At 50.5% G+C, this 14403-nt stretch overlaps 1 protein-coding gene and 1 long non-coding RNA gene across 4 annotated transcripts in view; one reads left to right on the top strand and one right to left on the bottom strand.

Annotated features, from left to right (window-relative positions):
• The window catches only part of LOC307209107, a 37394-nt gene extending 32344 nt beyond the window's left edge, over window positions 1–5050 (top strand). The window contains exons 2-3 of one of the 3 annotated variants that reach the window (XR_013835310.1): window positions 2037–2075; window positions 4533–5050. This is a non-coding gene — a long non-coding RNA (uncharacterized lncRNA). The other 2 variants (XR_013835312.1, XR_013835311.1) reach the window with 2 other exon arrangements.
• The window catches only part of PPP1R18 (protein phosphatase 1 regulatory subunit 18), a 44802-nt gene extending 30902 nt beyond the window's left edge, over window positions 1–13900 (bottom strand). Inside the window, exons 1-2 of the mRNA XM_079963148.1 lie at window positions 11511–13900; window positions 8466–10114 (exon numbers count right to left, since the gene is read on the bottom strand). Of these exons, the coding sequence (XP_079819274.1) occupies window positions 8466–10085 (1620 nt within the window). The 5' untranslated portion in view covers window positions 10086–10114; window positions 11511–13900. The remainder of the gene's footprint in view (window positions 1–8465; window positions 10115–11510) is intronic.
• Between the last annotated feature and the right edge of the window lie 503 nt (window positions 13901–14403).

Raw genomic sequence — 14403 nt, 5'->3', positions numbered from 1 at the left:
TGCCTCATAAATCCTGGCTTTCCTTTGCCTGAACCTCCACCATTGACTCGTCACGAAGCCGGAAACCAATAAACCAAGAATTGCTAGGGGTTTTTCCCCCTGTCAAACACACAGAAAACTTTCTAAGATGCCACAGGACTCAGGACACTGCCAATTCCCTCATCAGCCTCTTGGCAGAAGATAGGAAGTCTAGCCATTTCCCCTGCTTTAAATTACAATTTTTTGTCCAGAGCTGGTGACAGAATTAAGGTTGTCAGCTTCTGAACTGGCCCATATAGCTGAACGTAATTGGTCGAAAGCAAGATATGCCACCATCACGCTCTGCAAGGTTTCATTTCAGGATCCAGCCAGCAGACTGGATCCTGAGCTCCTCCAACACCCTGCAGGCCACTTTGGGCAGGTCCTAATTTGGCCAGTGGACCAGAGGTTTCCCACGCCTGTGCTAATTTATGCACATAAAGTAGCTTTGAAAGATGCAAGAGCTGCCCGGGCTTTTTCTTTCTTCTGATCATGGTGGCACTTATTTTTGTCCTATTCTGTTCTAGCCCACAAAACATCACTCCCCTTCCAGAAGTGGGAATTACGGTAAACCCAGAGATCCCTTATTCACCCTCTTCTTCTCTTCTGTTAGGCCCCTGAAACTCCTTCTCAAAGTGCTTTGCAAAAGGGAGAGCATGTGAGTGGGTGGGTATGTGATTCCTGCATGAGCACATGCCCTCTGTACATAAAGATCCCCGGTGTTGCATAAGGCCCTGGGGAAAACCCACGTCTCTGCTAGCAACAGCAAGGAATTCCACCACTCCTAACTTCCTGAGTGTTGTCATCGCTCACCCTGGCATCCTCTCTGTGCTCGCCTAGCAGCCCCTTGGCCAGCTACAGCTGGCAGGACGTTAGAGCCAGAACAAGACAAAAGGGGTTTTGAGATGCAGCCAAAACCGCAGGGCCTAGGAGGAGGGAACTCAACAAAATATCCCCAGAATCCTATGCTGGCAGGGGCCACTACAGAGGCAAGGTGTGGAAAATTGTGTATTGTCTGTGTTCTTGCTCGCGATGCGGGTTGCATCTGTCAAAGAGGTAGCTGGAACCAGGAGAAGGGCAGTGCCAGAGAGAGAGAAAAAAGAGATCTACATTGTACAGAATTACCTGGGGATAAACTGTACTGAACTGAATGGGGCCTTTCTAAATAGATATCTGCAGAATTGCACTTGACTGTCAGTCAGGGATGGGCAGCAGTGAGAAAAGAGAAACTAAAGCTGAAATCCTATGTACGATTATATAGGAATAAGCCCCAATGAACTAACTGAGACTATTCTTTGCATAGGACAGCAGTGTGAGGATAAGGATGATTGGATCACGTCGGAAAAGGGAGATGAAAAACGTTTGAGCTTTCCTGTTCCAAGAGTCCACAAAATGCTTTTCTCTTTATATATAATGGTTTTAGGCTAACAGGCTGGAATATGTCTGCAAAGAACACACAAAGGACTTGCGGTGTGTGTGTGTGGGTACAAATAATACGCCCCATTTACCAGCATGCTGACTGGGGACATAGGTTTTACTGAAATCACCAGGCTATAAATTTTAAGCCAAAAAGTTTGGGATTGAGCCACAAAGTGGATGGCAGTAATTAACAAATGGCGTCTTAGGAATAAAAGAATTAAAAAGGAAGGGACAAAAACAGTGCAATCCTACTCAGAAGTAAGCCTTGCTAAGCTCAATGGCACTACTCTCAGGAAAGCGTGAATACAGTTGCAGATCAGGGCTGTGGTCCTATAAACACTTCCTGAGAAATGAACTTGACAGCATTTCTGTGATCAGGTTGCCCATTACACTGTTCTTTGTGGCCCTGTGACGCTACGGCAAAAAGTAATCTATAGGTCTGGGTGACTCTTGAGTAAAAAGAGACATCTGATGACTCGAGAACATATATATGCGCCACCAATGGAACACACACACATGCTCCACCAATGGAATCATGGAGCTTTCTTGTGGATGAGTTGCTAGCCTAATGTGTTTCTGTTTCTCCTCCAAATCAACAGTGCTACAAGTATATGTTAGAGACAAAGGCAGAGAGAGAGGTGAGCAAAAGTAAGGGGAATAAGGGAGATAAGAAATAGGCTTAGGGCTGGTGGAGGTAAAACACACACACATCTAACCCACAAAATTAAATCTGTGTCACAAGTCGCAGAAAGGAGTTATATCAGTACTTTATGGGTCTGGAAAGACTGAATGCTGCTGACAGGTGCCGTTGCACATTAGCAACTTCTGAACGGTGCAGTTTCTCCTATCCCTGCAGTGCCATGAGGGAAAATGCTGCATTTGCTGACACTTCTCCATGGCCCACAATTCTTCAAGACACTGGCTCCATTTGTGAAGTATGCAGCCCTCTTTGGAACTGCCCGCATGCCCCCTTAGCAACGTTTCTTCACTCTAAGCAAATATTTGAGGCATGATCCAACTCTGCCACAGATGCAGAGGCTCAACAGTTTCTCTTTCCTTCCCCTCCACTCATCAAGGCAGCATGACAGATCGCTATGGTGGCAGGTGGGGAGGCTGCAGGAGCTCCCCATGTCCCCATCCTACTCTCCTTCTCTGTGCAAGACAAATGAGAGAGAAACAGGAATCTTCATCTGCTGGACTTGTGGTGGGACTGAATCATCCCCACAGCCATGCCAGACAGTTTAAAAAACAAGTTAAAAGTTTAGCAAACTGTGACCCTCACAGTGGAAGTTCTGCGAGTGGGTAAATGTGGATTTTTAAAAAACCGAATAAACACATGTGTTGAAATAAACCGTTGTCTATTAATGCCACAAGAAGCTCGTCGCCTTCTGAGGTACCACAGGACGCCATCTTTCCCCAGCAAAGTTTCTGTCGGGTGATTTGTAACATCTTTGCCCTTTCCCCCACCAGAAATCAGATTAGCCCTGTAGCCCAGCTTCCTTTTCTGACTGGGGCTTTGGCCCAGGCAAGGAAGCAAGAGTTGGGAGCTCGTTCTCACAGATTTCCTCGCTCAGAAGAGGAAGGAGGAGGCTGAGGGCAAGCCAGTCGCTGCTTTCAGCTGATGTCAGCCGGCCTCGCTTCCTCTCAGAGGCCGTTGTGTCAGCCCTGGACCGGAGCCCAACAGCAAATAGCTCAGGCCAAAGAAATGAAGCGGCGGGGTGGGGTGGGGAGGACTCCAGTCAGGCTTAGCTGCTTCCAGCAAATCAGACTCGATAAAAGGGCTTTTTGTGAAGGAAGACAAGGAAAAGAAGAGTCCAGCAATGGATGAAAAGGCAGGGTTGGAATTTCCCCCCTGAGGGACGTCGTGAACAGGCTTGGGTGAAATGCAAACAAGTATGTCGGATGGCGAGGGAGGGGATCAAAACACACAGGTTAGAAGGGGAGATTGCGATCAGGATAACTTGTGCCCATTTAACGGCAAAAAATAGAATTTGCACCTACATGTGCCAGTTGCCTTGAGTAGAATGACACTGTAACTTTATAGAGTCAGCTCTGGTTCCTAGAAATACTGTCTGCCTTTATGGGGATCACTTTGTTTCCTAAACAGTACGACAGGGATGGTATAGATGTTACTGGAGTTGGGAGCCTCGGCCAACATGGCTTATGACCAGGAATGACAGGATTGGTGCTTGGCAATATCAGGAGATTCCCCACCACCGGCATGCAATATTTTGAAATTCTGAACACCATAGAAATTGGGAGTGAGAGATGTTGCATGGCGGTAAAACCAGAGGTAGGATATCTATATGCCAAACTCACTCAAGCTAGCCAGACCATCAGAATGAAAAAGGTTCAGTCAAGGTGCAGAGCATTGCATGAGGGGATATAAAACGCACAAACACTATATATCATCATGAAACCAGAAGCTTTTTTTTTATTAGGAATTATAGGCACCGGCATTCCAAAGGAGCAGAAAAGACTTTTTATGTATGGAACAACAGCCGCCCGGATGCTACTAGCTCAGAGATGGAAAGAAGACAAGGTCCCTACCAGAGAGGAATGGCAAACCAAGCTGATGGATGATGCCGAAATGGCAAAACTGAATGGAAAACTCAGAAACCAAGAGGACAAAACCTTTATAAAAGAATGGGGAAATTTATAAGTTATTTAGGAGACCACTGTAAGCAGATGGAAACACTGGCAGGATTTTGATTTCACTTGTAGTCTAATAAATATCACGGACAATATGGATTGATATAAAATAGTATGGAAGAATATGCAGTTGTAAATGTTCAAAATTGGACCCCATGGAGGGGGTGGGGGTGGGGAGTCACAAGATTCAGAGGAATCTCCGTATATGGCTTTATATTTGGATTTTAATAACCTTGTATTTGTAAAATCAAATAAAAATGTTTTTTAAAAAACAATGCACAGACATAGGTTATTCTTTTGTGGTGATGAACAAGGCGGCTTGGGTGATAATAGCAGAGGAATGCTCCATTTACTAGTTCACAGAGCAGGCAAGGATAAACCTGAGTTGGCTTTAATTCTTGAACTTTTTGCTTCTTTGTAAGTTTCTGTGGTTTTTTTTCCAGGCCCTGCCTACGGAAACAACATCTGCAGGAGCTGAAAGTGGCCATGTAGCCCTCACAGACCTGGAAGCCATAATGACCTCTGGAATGTGAGTCTGCAAGTTTCTTCAAGCAAACACTGGGCGGAATTCAGAGAAGCTCCCGCACGCATGGCCACAAAATGCTTCTATGCACACTGGGGTGGGGAGGAGACAAAGCTTACTGACTTCCCCTTCTCATGACTGTGTGTGGCACTGTGTGTGGATCTCAGCTGCTGATTTATGTCTGTTTTGAGATGGTACCTGAAGCTCAAAAAGTCCACAGCATTGTCAAAGTTTCAACCAGTCACTGTAGCTGACATTAGCTGCTGACAATGTCTGTCTCCATGCACTGGAGGTGGGTTTCTGCACATCAATGCGCAAGAGCAGCCTAGGCTGGGAAGAAGGGAAGTTGGTAAGCAGAATAAGGGACTGCAGTCTTCCATTGTGAAAACCTTAACAAACTAAATCACGGTTAATTAAAAAGTAATTACCCCTTTTAAACCGCCAAGTCTCCCTCTCAAAGAAACTCCATTCCGCAATGGGGCTGGTGACTGAAGCAGAATTCTCAGAATACAACATATAATTCCCAGAGTTCCTTTTGAGAAACCAAGAATGTTAAGTCAATTTAAACCTCGTTTGACTTAATGTAGTATAACGTGGGGCAGATGTGGTTCAAAAGCCCATGTTCCTTACGGACACCAGCACTAATGGCTTGGAGTTGAGTAACAGAAGAACTGAGGAATTTTCTTAATGAGTGATAATTAAAGGCTGACAAAGGATTCCCATAAAGGGTGTATTTAGCTAAGTTGCTCGAGACTTAAAGCTGCTATTTAGTCGCTGATTCCCACGTTGGGGGAATGTTGTGCAAGACGTTGGAAATGGCAGGGCAGCATTAATAAGCCGGGAGGCAGATGTCTGTGCTTATGGGTGGCTAGGAACTGGGTAGCATTTCTGAAGCTGGCTGCAGAAAATGCTGCTGGCACCCGGCAACAAAGACGTAGCCTGGATGCCTTGCACGTAGCTGGCAATTTGGCTAAATAACTCCCTTATGATGTACTGAAGAGACAGGCTACTACATTTGTTCGGGGCCCATCCAATGACCCCAGAAGCGTAGTATAGGGCGACTAGCATGAAAGGGCTTTTGTGGGAGGGAACTTAAGGCTTCTGTGTGTAATGTCTTCCAGCATGAACTAGATGCTTTCGAGGCCAACCGGCTCACAAAGACTCCGTCTCAAGTGGTGAACTTTGGGTGCCGTTTGAGGGCAGCACATTTTGGACTCTTCCACTGACATGGCGAGAGGAGCAGGAAGTTATCTCCATGGCAGCAAGGGAGGCATTTACAGTGGTACCGCGGGTTAAGTACTTAATTCGTTCTGGAGGTCCGTTCTTAACCTGAAACTGTTCTTAACCTGAAGCACCACTTTAGCTAATGGGGCCTCCTGCTGCTGCCACGCCGCCAGAGCACGATTTCTGTTCTCATCCTGAAGCAAAGTTCTTAACCTGAAGCACTATTTCTGGGTTAGCAGAGTCTGTAACCTGAAGCGTATGTAACCTGAAGCGTATGCAACCCGAGGTACCACTGTATTATGCCTGAAGTGTTTCCTCTATGGCACAGGCAGCTAAAGCTTTTATGCCCAAGGGCCGGATTGCCCTGTGGTAACCTCTCACGGGCCACAAACCAGTGCTGCACAAGGTCGAAAATACTGGTGTAATGAAGTAAGTGTGGCTACCAGTGTTAGAAACTCAGATATATAAGCTGAGCACCAAACAGTTCCTTGAACCAGGGTTGCAATAGCCAAAACAGAATGCCTAGTTCCTATTTTGGGGGCAGACGGTTCGAAGGTCATATTTTTCAATACGGCTTTTTGTTTCCTGAAATTGCGCAGATAAAATATAACACGTAGAATTCTACAGGATGTGTTGCTAGCGTGTGAAAACAGTCAAGATCCAAGGATCTCCAGAGACGCACCTCTGGATGGTGGAGACGTCAGGTGCCATCCTGGCACCTTCACTTGGTCGCAAGTGGCCGACAACCAGGTGCAAAAATGCGCCTGGCGAATTTTGAACACTGCACTTCCACAGATACACACACCACAAACCCAAGGTCACACACCGTAGAGCCTAAGGCGACGCCATCTTGTGTAAGCTGCAGGCACTCAAAGAGAAGCGTATGCCGCAGTGCAGATGCCATAGAGCAGGCATGGTGAACCTGTGGTCCTCCAGGTGTAGTCTTGTAACACCTGGATGCTCGTAGGTTCCTCTCCATAGACACACAGGAGGGTGACTAGACGGGGGAGGCCCTGAGGAGAAAGTTGCTGCCGCTTAGCTCTGGAGGACCTGCCCTCCACCAAGGAATTATTGCCGTGAATATGCCCCCTCTTTCAAAGACAGATCTCACAGAGCAGCTCCAACAGGATCCTGTCAACTGCCAACTATCACCAGATATTCTATCCTAGGACAGAGAGAAAGAGAGAGAGAGAAAGCAAGCAAGCAAGCAGGGGGACTACAGATCCTCTCCACCAGCTCAAAGGTCAGCAACTTTTGGTTCCTCCTCTCCTCGAACTCTTTGCATTCCAGCTGCTCATTGCAAGAGCTCTGTACCTAAGACACAGCACATGAACTTAGTTTTTTCCTCCTCCCTCCCAGTCTAACCCTACACATTGCAGACAGTGTTCTGCATTCTGTCCTCCATTAAGAACACCCAGGCATGGCACCAGTAGAAACAGAAGCTCAAAAGTGCTTTTTTAGTGTGCAAACACTCCAAGCTTTTGTCCAGAGTTTGTTGGTCAACATCAAACCACAGCCACAGCTCCCGTGTAAAATTATGCACGGGGAAGGCAGGGGAAGGCGACTGCAATTCTCAGGATGCAGCAGTTTCTCGGAGCAAGGCTGAGGGCAGAAGGTGAGGAGGAAATTCAGAGAAGGGGTGGAGGGAAGAGATAAAGAAAGAGTGAAAGGGGGACAAAAAAAGCACAGGAGAAAAGGACTAAGTGCTCCAGCAGACAGCTGATCCTGCTAAACGTTTTGCCTTACAAGGCAATGAGTAAAATTACTGCGTATACAGTGGACCTTTTAATATACAAATCAAAAAAAGGCCTTCACATCACTATGCCTAATGTGAAAGGAATGCTCAAGACCAAGAGGAAGTAGCTGAAAGAAAGCTAGGGTGTTTCAGGGCTAGAGCCCAGGGCCTGCAAGGCTGTGAAGCTCAGTGGGTGGAGCACACACTTTTGCCTGCAAAAGATGTGACCCAGGTTCAACCCCTGCCATCCTCAGAAAGGGATGGGAGCCCTGCACCCTGTCTGATCCCCGGCAGAGCGGCTGCCAGTCAGTGTAGCCAAAACGTAGCTAGGTGGATCAATGGTCTGACTCTGTATAAGGCAGCTTCCTAGGCATGAATTCAAATCCCTTCAGACATACGTCTACCCTCGAGCAAGCTGCATCTCCTTGGCCTCATTTTTCCATCTGTAAATTGGGAATAGCAGTGACCTAACTGGCGGGAATAGCGAAGTATTCTGCACTTTGTAAAAAGAAAAGCTACTGGAAGGCTCAATCATAAACGGAGCCTAGCTCACCAGGTTAGGTTCTGGCTCCTGCTTTCAAATCCCACACCCTTCAACCAGCTAAGTTGCCTCGGTACAATTCCTTACATGACTATTTCCAGTTGCGTCAGAGCTATGAGTAAAGAGGACGAAGTAATGAAAGAAGGGAGGGAAGGAGGAAAAAGAAAACAAAAGGAATTGGAGGATAATTTGGGAGAGAAGGAAGACGATGAAAGAGTAACACCTAAGTTAGAAAGCAGGCAGGGCCAACTAAGGCAGCAAGAAGCAAACTCAAAAGGGGGCAGTGGTGAGAGAAGCGAAGGAGGTCCTGCAAAACTGAGCCAGGCCCAGCCCAGCCAGCCAGGTGTGTGTACCTTTTTCCGGTGTGGGTCGTTCTTGGCAAGGCAGGACCTCTGCAGGGACAGGTAGCCTCCGATCACCTGGATCTCCTCGGCCGTAGGGTAGCGTTTCTTCATGGGCGCCGCAGCCGGGGAAGTGTCGCTCTCGATGCCGTTCTCCACCACGGACACAGGTGCGGCCGGGGCCTTGCGAGGATTGATGGTGATGGTGTTGCCGCTGCGGCGCTGCACGGCTGGGTGGGGGGACGAGGCACGGGCCAAGCCCCCCACCCGGACGTCCTCCTTGGCGACACCGCTCCCCACACCACGCCTCATGGCCTCTGCAGCCTCGGGCGGCTCTTCCTCCGCGTCTGGGAGAAGCGAGGAGCAGGAAGTGGGGGCTGGGGGCTTGACAGCAGACAGAGAAGGGCTGGCTTCCTGCTTGAGTTCTGGGGGTGGGGAGGACGGGGCCCGGCGCGGAACGACCACAAAGGAGTTCCGAGAGTGCAGGCGCAGGTTGGCCAAGGCTTTGCCCTGGACATCGTCCTCAGCCACCGGAGCCGGCGGGGGGGCCAGCTGGATCTCAAAAGCGGCCTCCGAATCTACACTGTCCTTCCTGGGGCTTCTCTCTGGCGACGCAGCCTCCCGCCCCCAGCTCCTCCCGGTCGGGGAGCGCCTGGGAGGGCTGTCCGGCCAGCCTTCGCCGCTGCTCGATTTGGATTCAAACTGGCTGCGATAGGATGCCACAGTGTAGGGAACAGGTGGGCTCAATCCGGGAAGGTCGCGCGGAGGGCTGCTGTCAAAGTGCTTCCGGGTCGGGCTGGGGTCCGCTGCCACCCGGGCCGGCCTCCTTGCCATGTAGCTGCTTTCCGTTAGGTTCTCGGTACTCAGTGACCGCACCGGGCGTGGAGACGCCGACCCGATGTTGCCGCCCTCCTGGCTGAAGTGGCTAAGCAGTTTGCTGACCCTCCCTCGGTGCTGCTCGGGCAGCGAGCCCCGGCTTTCGGCCCGGCCGACTGAATTGAGATCTTCCACGCTGCGGCTCAAGGCCGACTTGACGATGAAGACCTCCCCGGCGCGGATCTCGGTCACACTACCCCCGCGCCGAGCCAGCAGCTCATTGAGAGATTCCACGCTCCCTGATTTGGCTTCGCCTGTTTGCCGGCTGCTGGCCAGCTGCGCCGGCGGTGCCCCCGGGACCGTCTCGATGATGATGACGTTGTCCGCACGCAAGGTGCGGACGCCCGGGATCTGCCCGTAGAGGTCGACGATCTGCTTGGCTTTGGCGTTGGCGAGGTCGCTCTCAGACTCCTTGTAGCGCCGCTTCTCCAGCTGGATGAACGGGTTTTGGTGGATGGGGCCGATCTTCTCCTGCAGCACCGAACTCTCCGGCTCCCCCTCTTGGCAGGGCTGCGGAGCGCTAGAAGCCGGAGCTGCGCCACTCTCGGTCCCTCCTGGCCCCCCAGACTCGGAGAAAGAGGTGCCGGAGCCCTGCTTGGCCCGGCGCCTTTCGATGATCTCCCGCTTCCAGGCGGGCATTTTGGCCATGCGGTCTTGCTGCTCTCGTTCCCGCCGGCGGGCCTCCTCCTCCTCCTTGCGCCGGCGCTCCAGGAGCTGGAGCTTCCACTCCGGCAGAGCCGAAGCCGAAGAAGACATCTTCGCCTGAGGAGCTCGGGGAGGGAAACCTGGGAAAGAAGGAGGGAACGTGAGAAGAAGAAGAAGGGGAAATCCAGGGATGAGAAAGAAGAGGAGGAAGAGGGAGGGAGAGCAAGTTGGGGAAAGTGAAAGACTCGAGGAGGAGGAAGAGTGATAAAGAGGAATAAAGAGGGAAGCGGAGGGGAAAAAGAGGAGGGGGGAGAAGGAAGGAAGGCGAATAGCAAAATGGGAGTAGATGGGAAAAGGCTTGTGAGAGGGAGAGAAAGGGAATGGGGATGTGGTTGAAGGAGGGAGGGGGGAAGGCATGAAGGGAAAGGGGTTAGCAAGGCAGGAAGGAGTTGGAATTGCCGGGAGGAAAGAGGGTTGGGAAAGAAGGAAGGGGGAGCAAGACAGATTCCGGGAAGGAAAACGATGAAGAAGAAAATGGAGGAACTTGGGAAGGAAAGATAACTGTGAGGGTCAGTTCAGGAAGGGGCGTGGAGATGAAAAGCCCCTTTTCGAGGAGCTCCACCTGGGAGTTGCCTTCTTTCCCTGCACGCAATCCACTCAATTTTTTCCCGGCTCACACCCAGACACACACCCCACACCATATGCTGCCTCCCCTGCCTTGGGGCAGTGACAGCTCACCACGTGGATCTCTTCACGCAAGGAGCTCAGGCGCCACACCACTGAAGGAAGGAGCCGTGGAGAAAGGGGGTGGGCAGTGTGGCATGCTGCAGCCATAGTTTTGTAGACGAGGCCAGAGTGGTTAAAGAGATGAGGATCTCCACCCTGGAGAGCCTGATTCATAATAAGGTAGCTCCTATGTACCACTGTTCTGAAACCCCACTCAATGGCTATTAATGCTGCAGGTGTGCTTTTTAATTCTTAATGGTGACAGGCAGTAATAAACCAGAGGTGGTGAAATTATTCCAGGTTGTTTAATCCAGATTTAAACAGTGGCACAGACTAACCTGAAGAGGCAAGCGTGTGCACAGGCTAAGGGGGTGACAGGCCATCCTCCTTACTTGATCTAAATTAAAACATGCAGGTCTTGCGGTTTTCGTACCGAGTAGTGGAAACTAATCTCAGATAACAGGGATATAGTTTGGGGGGCAGTATTTTTGGTTCCCAATTTGGGGGTGGGGGAGGGAATTCTTTTCATCTGAACCTGAGGAGGGGAATGGTTCGGGTTCAGAAGGTCACCAAGGACCCATGCGATTGGCAACGGGGGGGGGGGTAGGGGGGGAGATTAATATTATCGACAGGAAGTAAGTTGTAATTAAATAACTGGGATAAAATAAATCCTGAACAGCTCCAATTTCTCCTGCCTGTTGGCAGAAACTGATCAGGATGCCCCCCAGTGGATGACTGAAAAGGAAAAGTGGGTTTGTGGGGCTGCAAGAGGCAGCGTGGAAATGAGATAAAATTAAATATTGAATTTACCAGAGTCCGAATGCGAGAATTTCAAGCGATTCCAGGAGTTTAAATCCAGCAACGATAGAGGTGCCGAGTTGACTTTGGTACCTAACTCCTCCTCTTAAAAGTTCTTAACTGGGTCAGGAAGCCAGGATGCCTGATGAGGAAATCAGCACAAAGCCCAAGGCGGTGGGGGGTGGGGGGGAGACGGGCTCAAATCTCAAGTTGGAAACCCAGAAGTCCAAAAGGATGGAGAGAGGTGGCTGGATGTCTGTAGAACAAGAATTTCTTAATATTCAGAAAATCCCGAGAATTCAGCAGTCCGGGAGCTCGGGAGGAAAGAGGATTATAGACATCAAAAATAAATAATTAAAATGGTGGAGCGTTCCAATAAGTCGACAGAACCCAGGAGTCCGGTGAGGAACAAGAGATCAAAGGAGCTTTTTTTTTTTTTAAAAAAAGACAGCGGTAGAGATAATGTATTTCAGTGTCTGCAGAGAATCAAAGTGCCCGAGAATTGGAAGGGGAAAAGCAGTGAATTTCGAGATCAAAAGAATCCTTTCTTCTTCTTCTCCCCCGCTCCACCTTCTGTGGAATTTCTTCACGGCTCCGTTAGAACCCAGGCGTCCGAGAAGGCAGGAGGGTCGTCCGCTCCGAAATCAGAACCCAGATCCGGAGCGGCGGCTTGTCCTCAAGACGCCAAGAGAGGGGGGGGGAGCCACCTCCAGTGCTCAGAGGAGCCGGAGGGGAAAGCGTATTCCGACGATACGCAAAAACACGCGAGGAGAGTCTTAATCCAGCTAGGTCCTGGAGGCGTGGGGCAGGCGGCAGGCTGGATCCCTCGCTTGGCCCATGATCCCCGGGAGCGTGGCTGGGCGCGGGCGGAGCTGGTCCTCTGCTTGGCAGTAGATTTCAGCAGCAGATCTTTTTTTCCTCTTTTCCCCAAGCCGAGGGGAAGGGAGGGCAGATCCAAGCGGGTCTGAGTCAGGATTGTTGCTGGGTGGAGGGGAGGAAGGGGGTTTGGTTAGTTCCCTTTTTTTAAAAAAAAAAAAACCACAAACCCTCCTCTTTCCTCCTCCCTCCGCTTCTTTCCGAGAAGTTTTCGGGATCGGAGCGACAGAGCGAGGCAGAGAAGAGAGAGAGAAAAATCCCTCTCAATCTCTTCTCACATCCGCTTCTTCTAATCCTCCGACGAGCTCCACCTCCAGACCCATTGCTCAAATCCTTTAACCCAGGAAGGCAGGAGGGCGGGGATGGGGGGGGGAGAGAGAAAGAGAGAAAAGAAAGGGTGGAGAAAAAGAAGGGGAAGAGAAAAGATTTTTTTTTAAAAAAAGGAAAGAGAGGAAAGAAAGCGAGGGATGGAGGAAGGGGAAGGGGGAAGAAGATGGGGGTCTTTGTGTATAAACAGAAAGGGGAGGACAATGAAGAGGGGCGGGGCTTGGCAGGCAGCAGATAACTGGGGAGGGGGGCGCGGCTGGCGGCGGCTCGAGGCAGGAAGGGAGGAGCTGCCTCGCGGAGAGTCTTGGGCTGCAGAGATTTCCCGTTCAGGAGCGCGGGAGGCCACGCCGTGGATGGGAACCTCCTCCTCCAGGAGAGAGGGTGGTCCGCCCCACGGAGTCGGGCCTGCTCAAGCGTGGGAGCCTATAGTTAGAGCTCAGCTCCTTTCCTTGCCCCCCCAGCACATTTTCCTCGCCCCCCCCCCGCATGTAGAATAGAAGCCTTCCAGCCTCCACGGTGCACTAACTCTTCCCTCTGCAACGAAGCGACCCGTTGCATATCTTTGGTGAGGTTTTTAGGCAGTCTTGGTGCACCTTAAATCGGCGCTAATTGCGCCTGGACGCAGTATTTACTTCCGAGTAGACCCCCTTCTCCCCCCCCCCCCGGCAGCACCTGACATTGCTATTCGTAGCATCAAGTTTGTTTATAATTTAATTATTTTAAAAGCAGCATGCTAAAGAGCTCTCTCCCACTCCCAGACCCTTGGGCAAAAGGGAAACACACACATACACAAACACAGAGATTGAGCCCTGCAGGGTTTATGAAATGAATGGATTCTGAATGCCTGTTGCAGTGGCTTGTCCGCCTTAGGCTGCTGGGCCAGACACCTGTTACACGGTGCAGTCCGTAAGCTGGGAGCGCTGCTACCTGCCGCCGAGACCATGTAACGTAGGTCTTGAAAGACCTACATTGGCTCCCAGTAGTTTCCGAGCACAATTCAAAGTGTTGGTGCTGAGCTTTAAAGCCCTAAGTGGCCTCGGTCCAGTATACCTGAAGGAGTGTCTCCACCCCCATCGTTCAGTCCGGGCACTGAGGTCCAGCACCGAGGGCCTTCTGGCGGTTCCCTCACTGCGAGAAGTGAGGTTACAGGGAACCAGGCAGAGGGCCTTCTCGGTAGTGGCGCCCACCCTGTGGAACACCCTCCTGTCAGACGTCAAAGAGCTAAACAAATATCTGACTTTTAGAAGACATCTGAAGGCAGCCCTGTTTAGGGAAGTTTTTTATGTCTGACGTTTTAATGCATTTTTAATCTTTTGTTGGAAGCCACACAGAGTGGCTGGGGAAACCCAGCCAGATTGGCGGGGTACAAATAAATTACTACTACTACTACTACTACTATTACCTGCTTGTAACCGGTAGGGAACCTCCAGCTTGTGGGTTAGATTCTGGTCCCAAGTTAGGCGTGCAAAGTTCTTTCCTGCAAATGGTGCCCACATACCCCACAGCTGTCAGGTGTGTGTCAGGCACAGATGCTGCTGGATTGGATCCAGATAATTCCCTCGTGCAGCCAGCCCCTGGAGAAGGCGGAGTTGAAATCACAGCCCCATAGCTGATGGGTGCAGAGTTCAAGCCTGCTGGGTCAGCTGTGAGTTAACTCATCTGCGTAGGTCAGCGTTTCCCAGCTGTTTTCGGACTACAACTC

Source organism: Podarcis cretensis (genome assembly GCF_951804945.1).
Source record: "Podarcis cretensis genome assembly, chromosome: 2".
Classification (NCBI taxonomy): Eukaryota; Metazoa; Chordata; class Lepidosauria; order Squamata; family Lacertidae; genus Podarcis; species Podarcis cretensis.
Note: the sequence above shows the minus strand (reverse complement) of the source record. Positions and strands in the feature narration are given on the sequence as shown.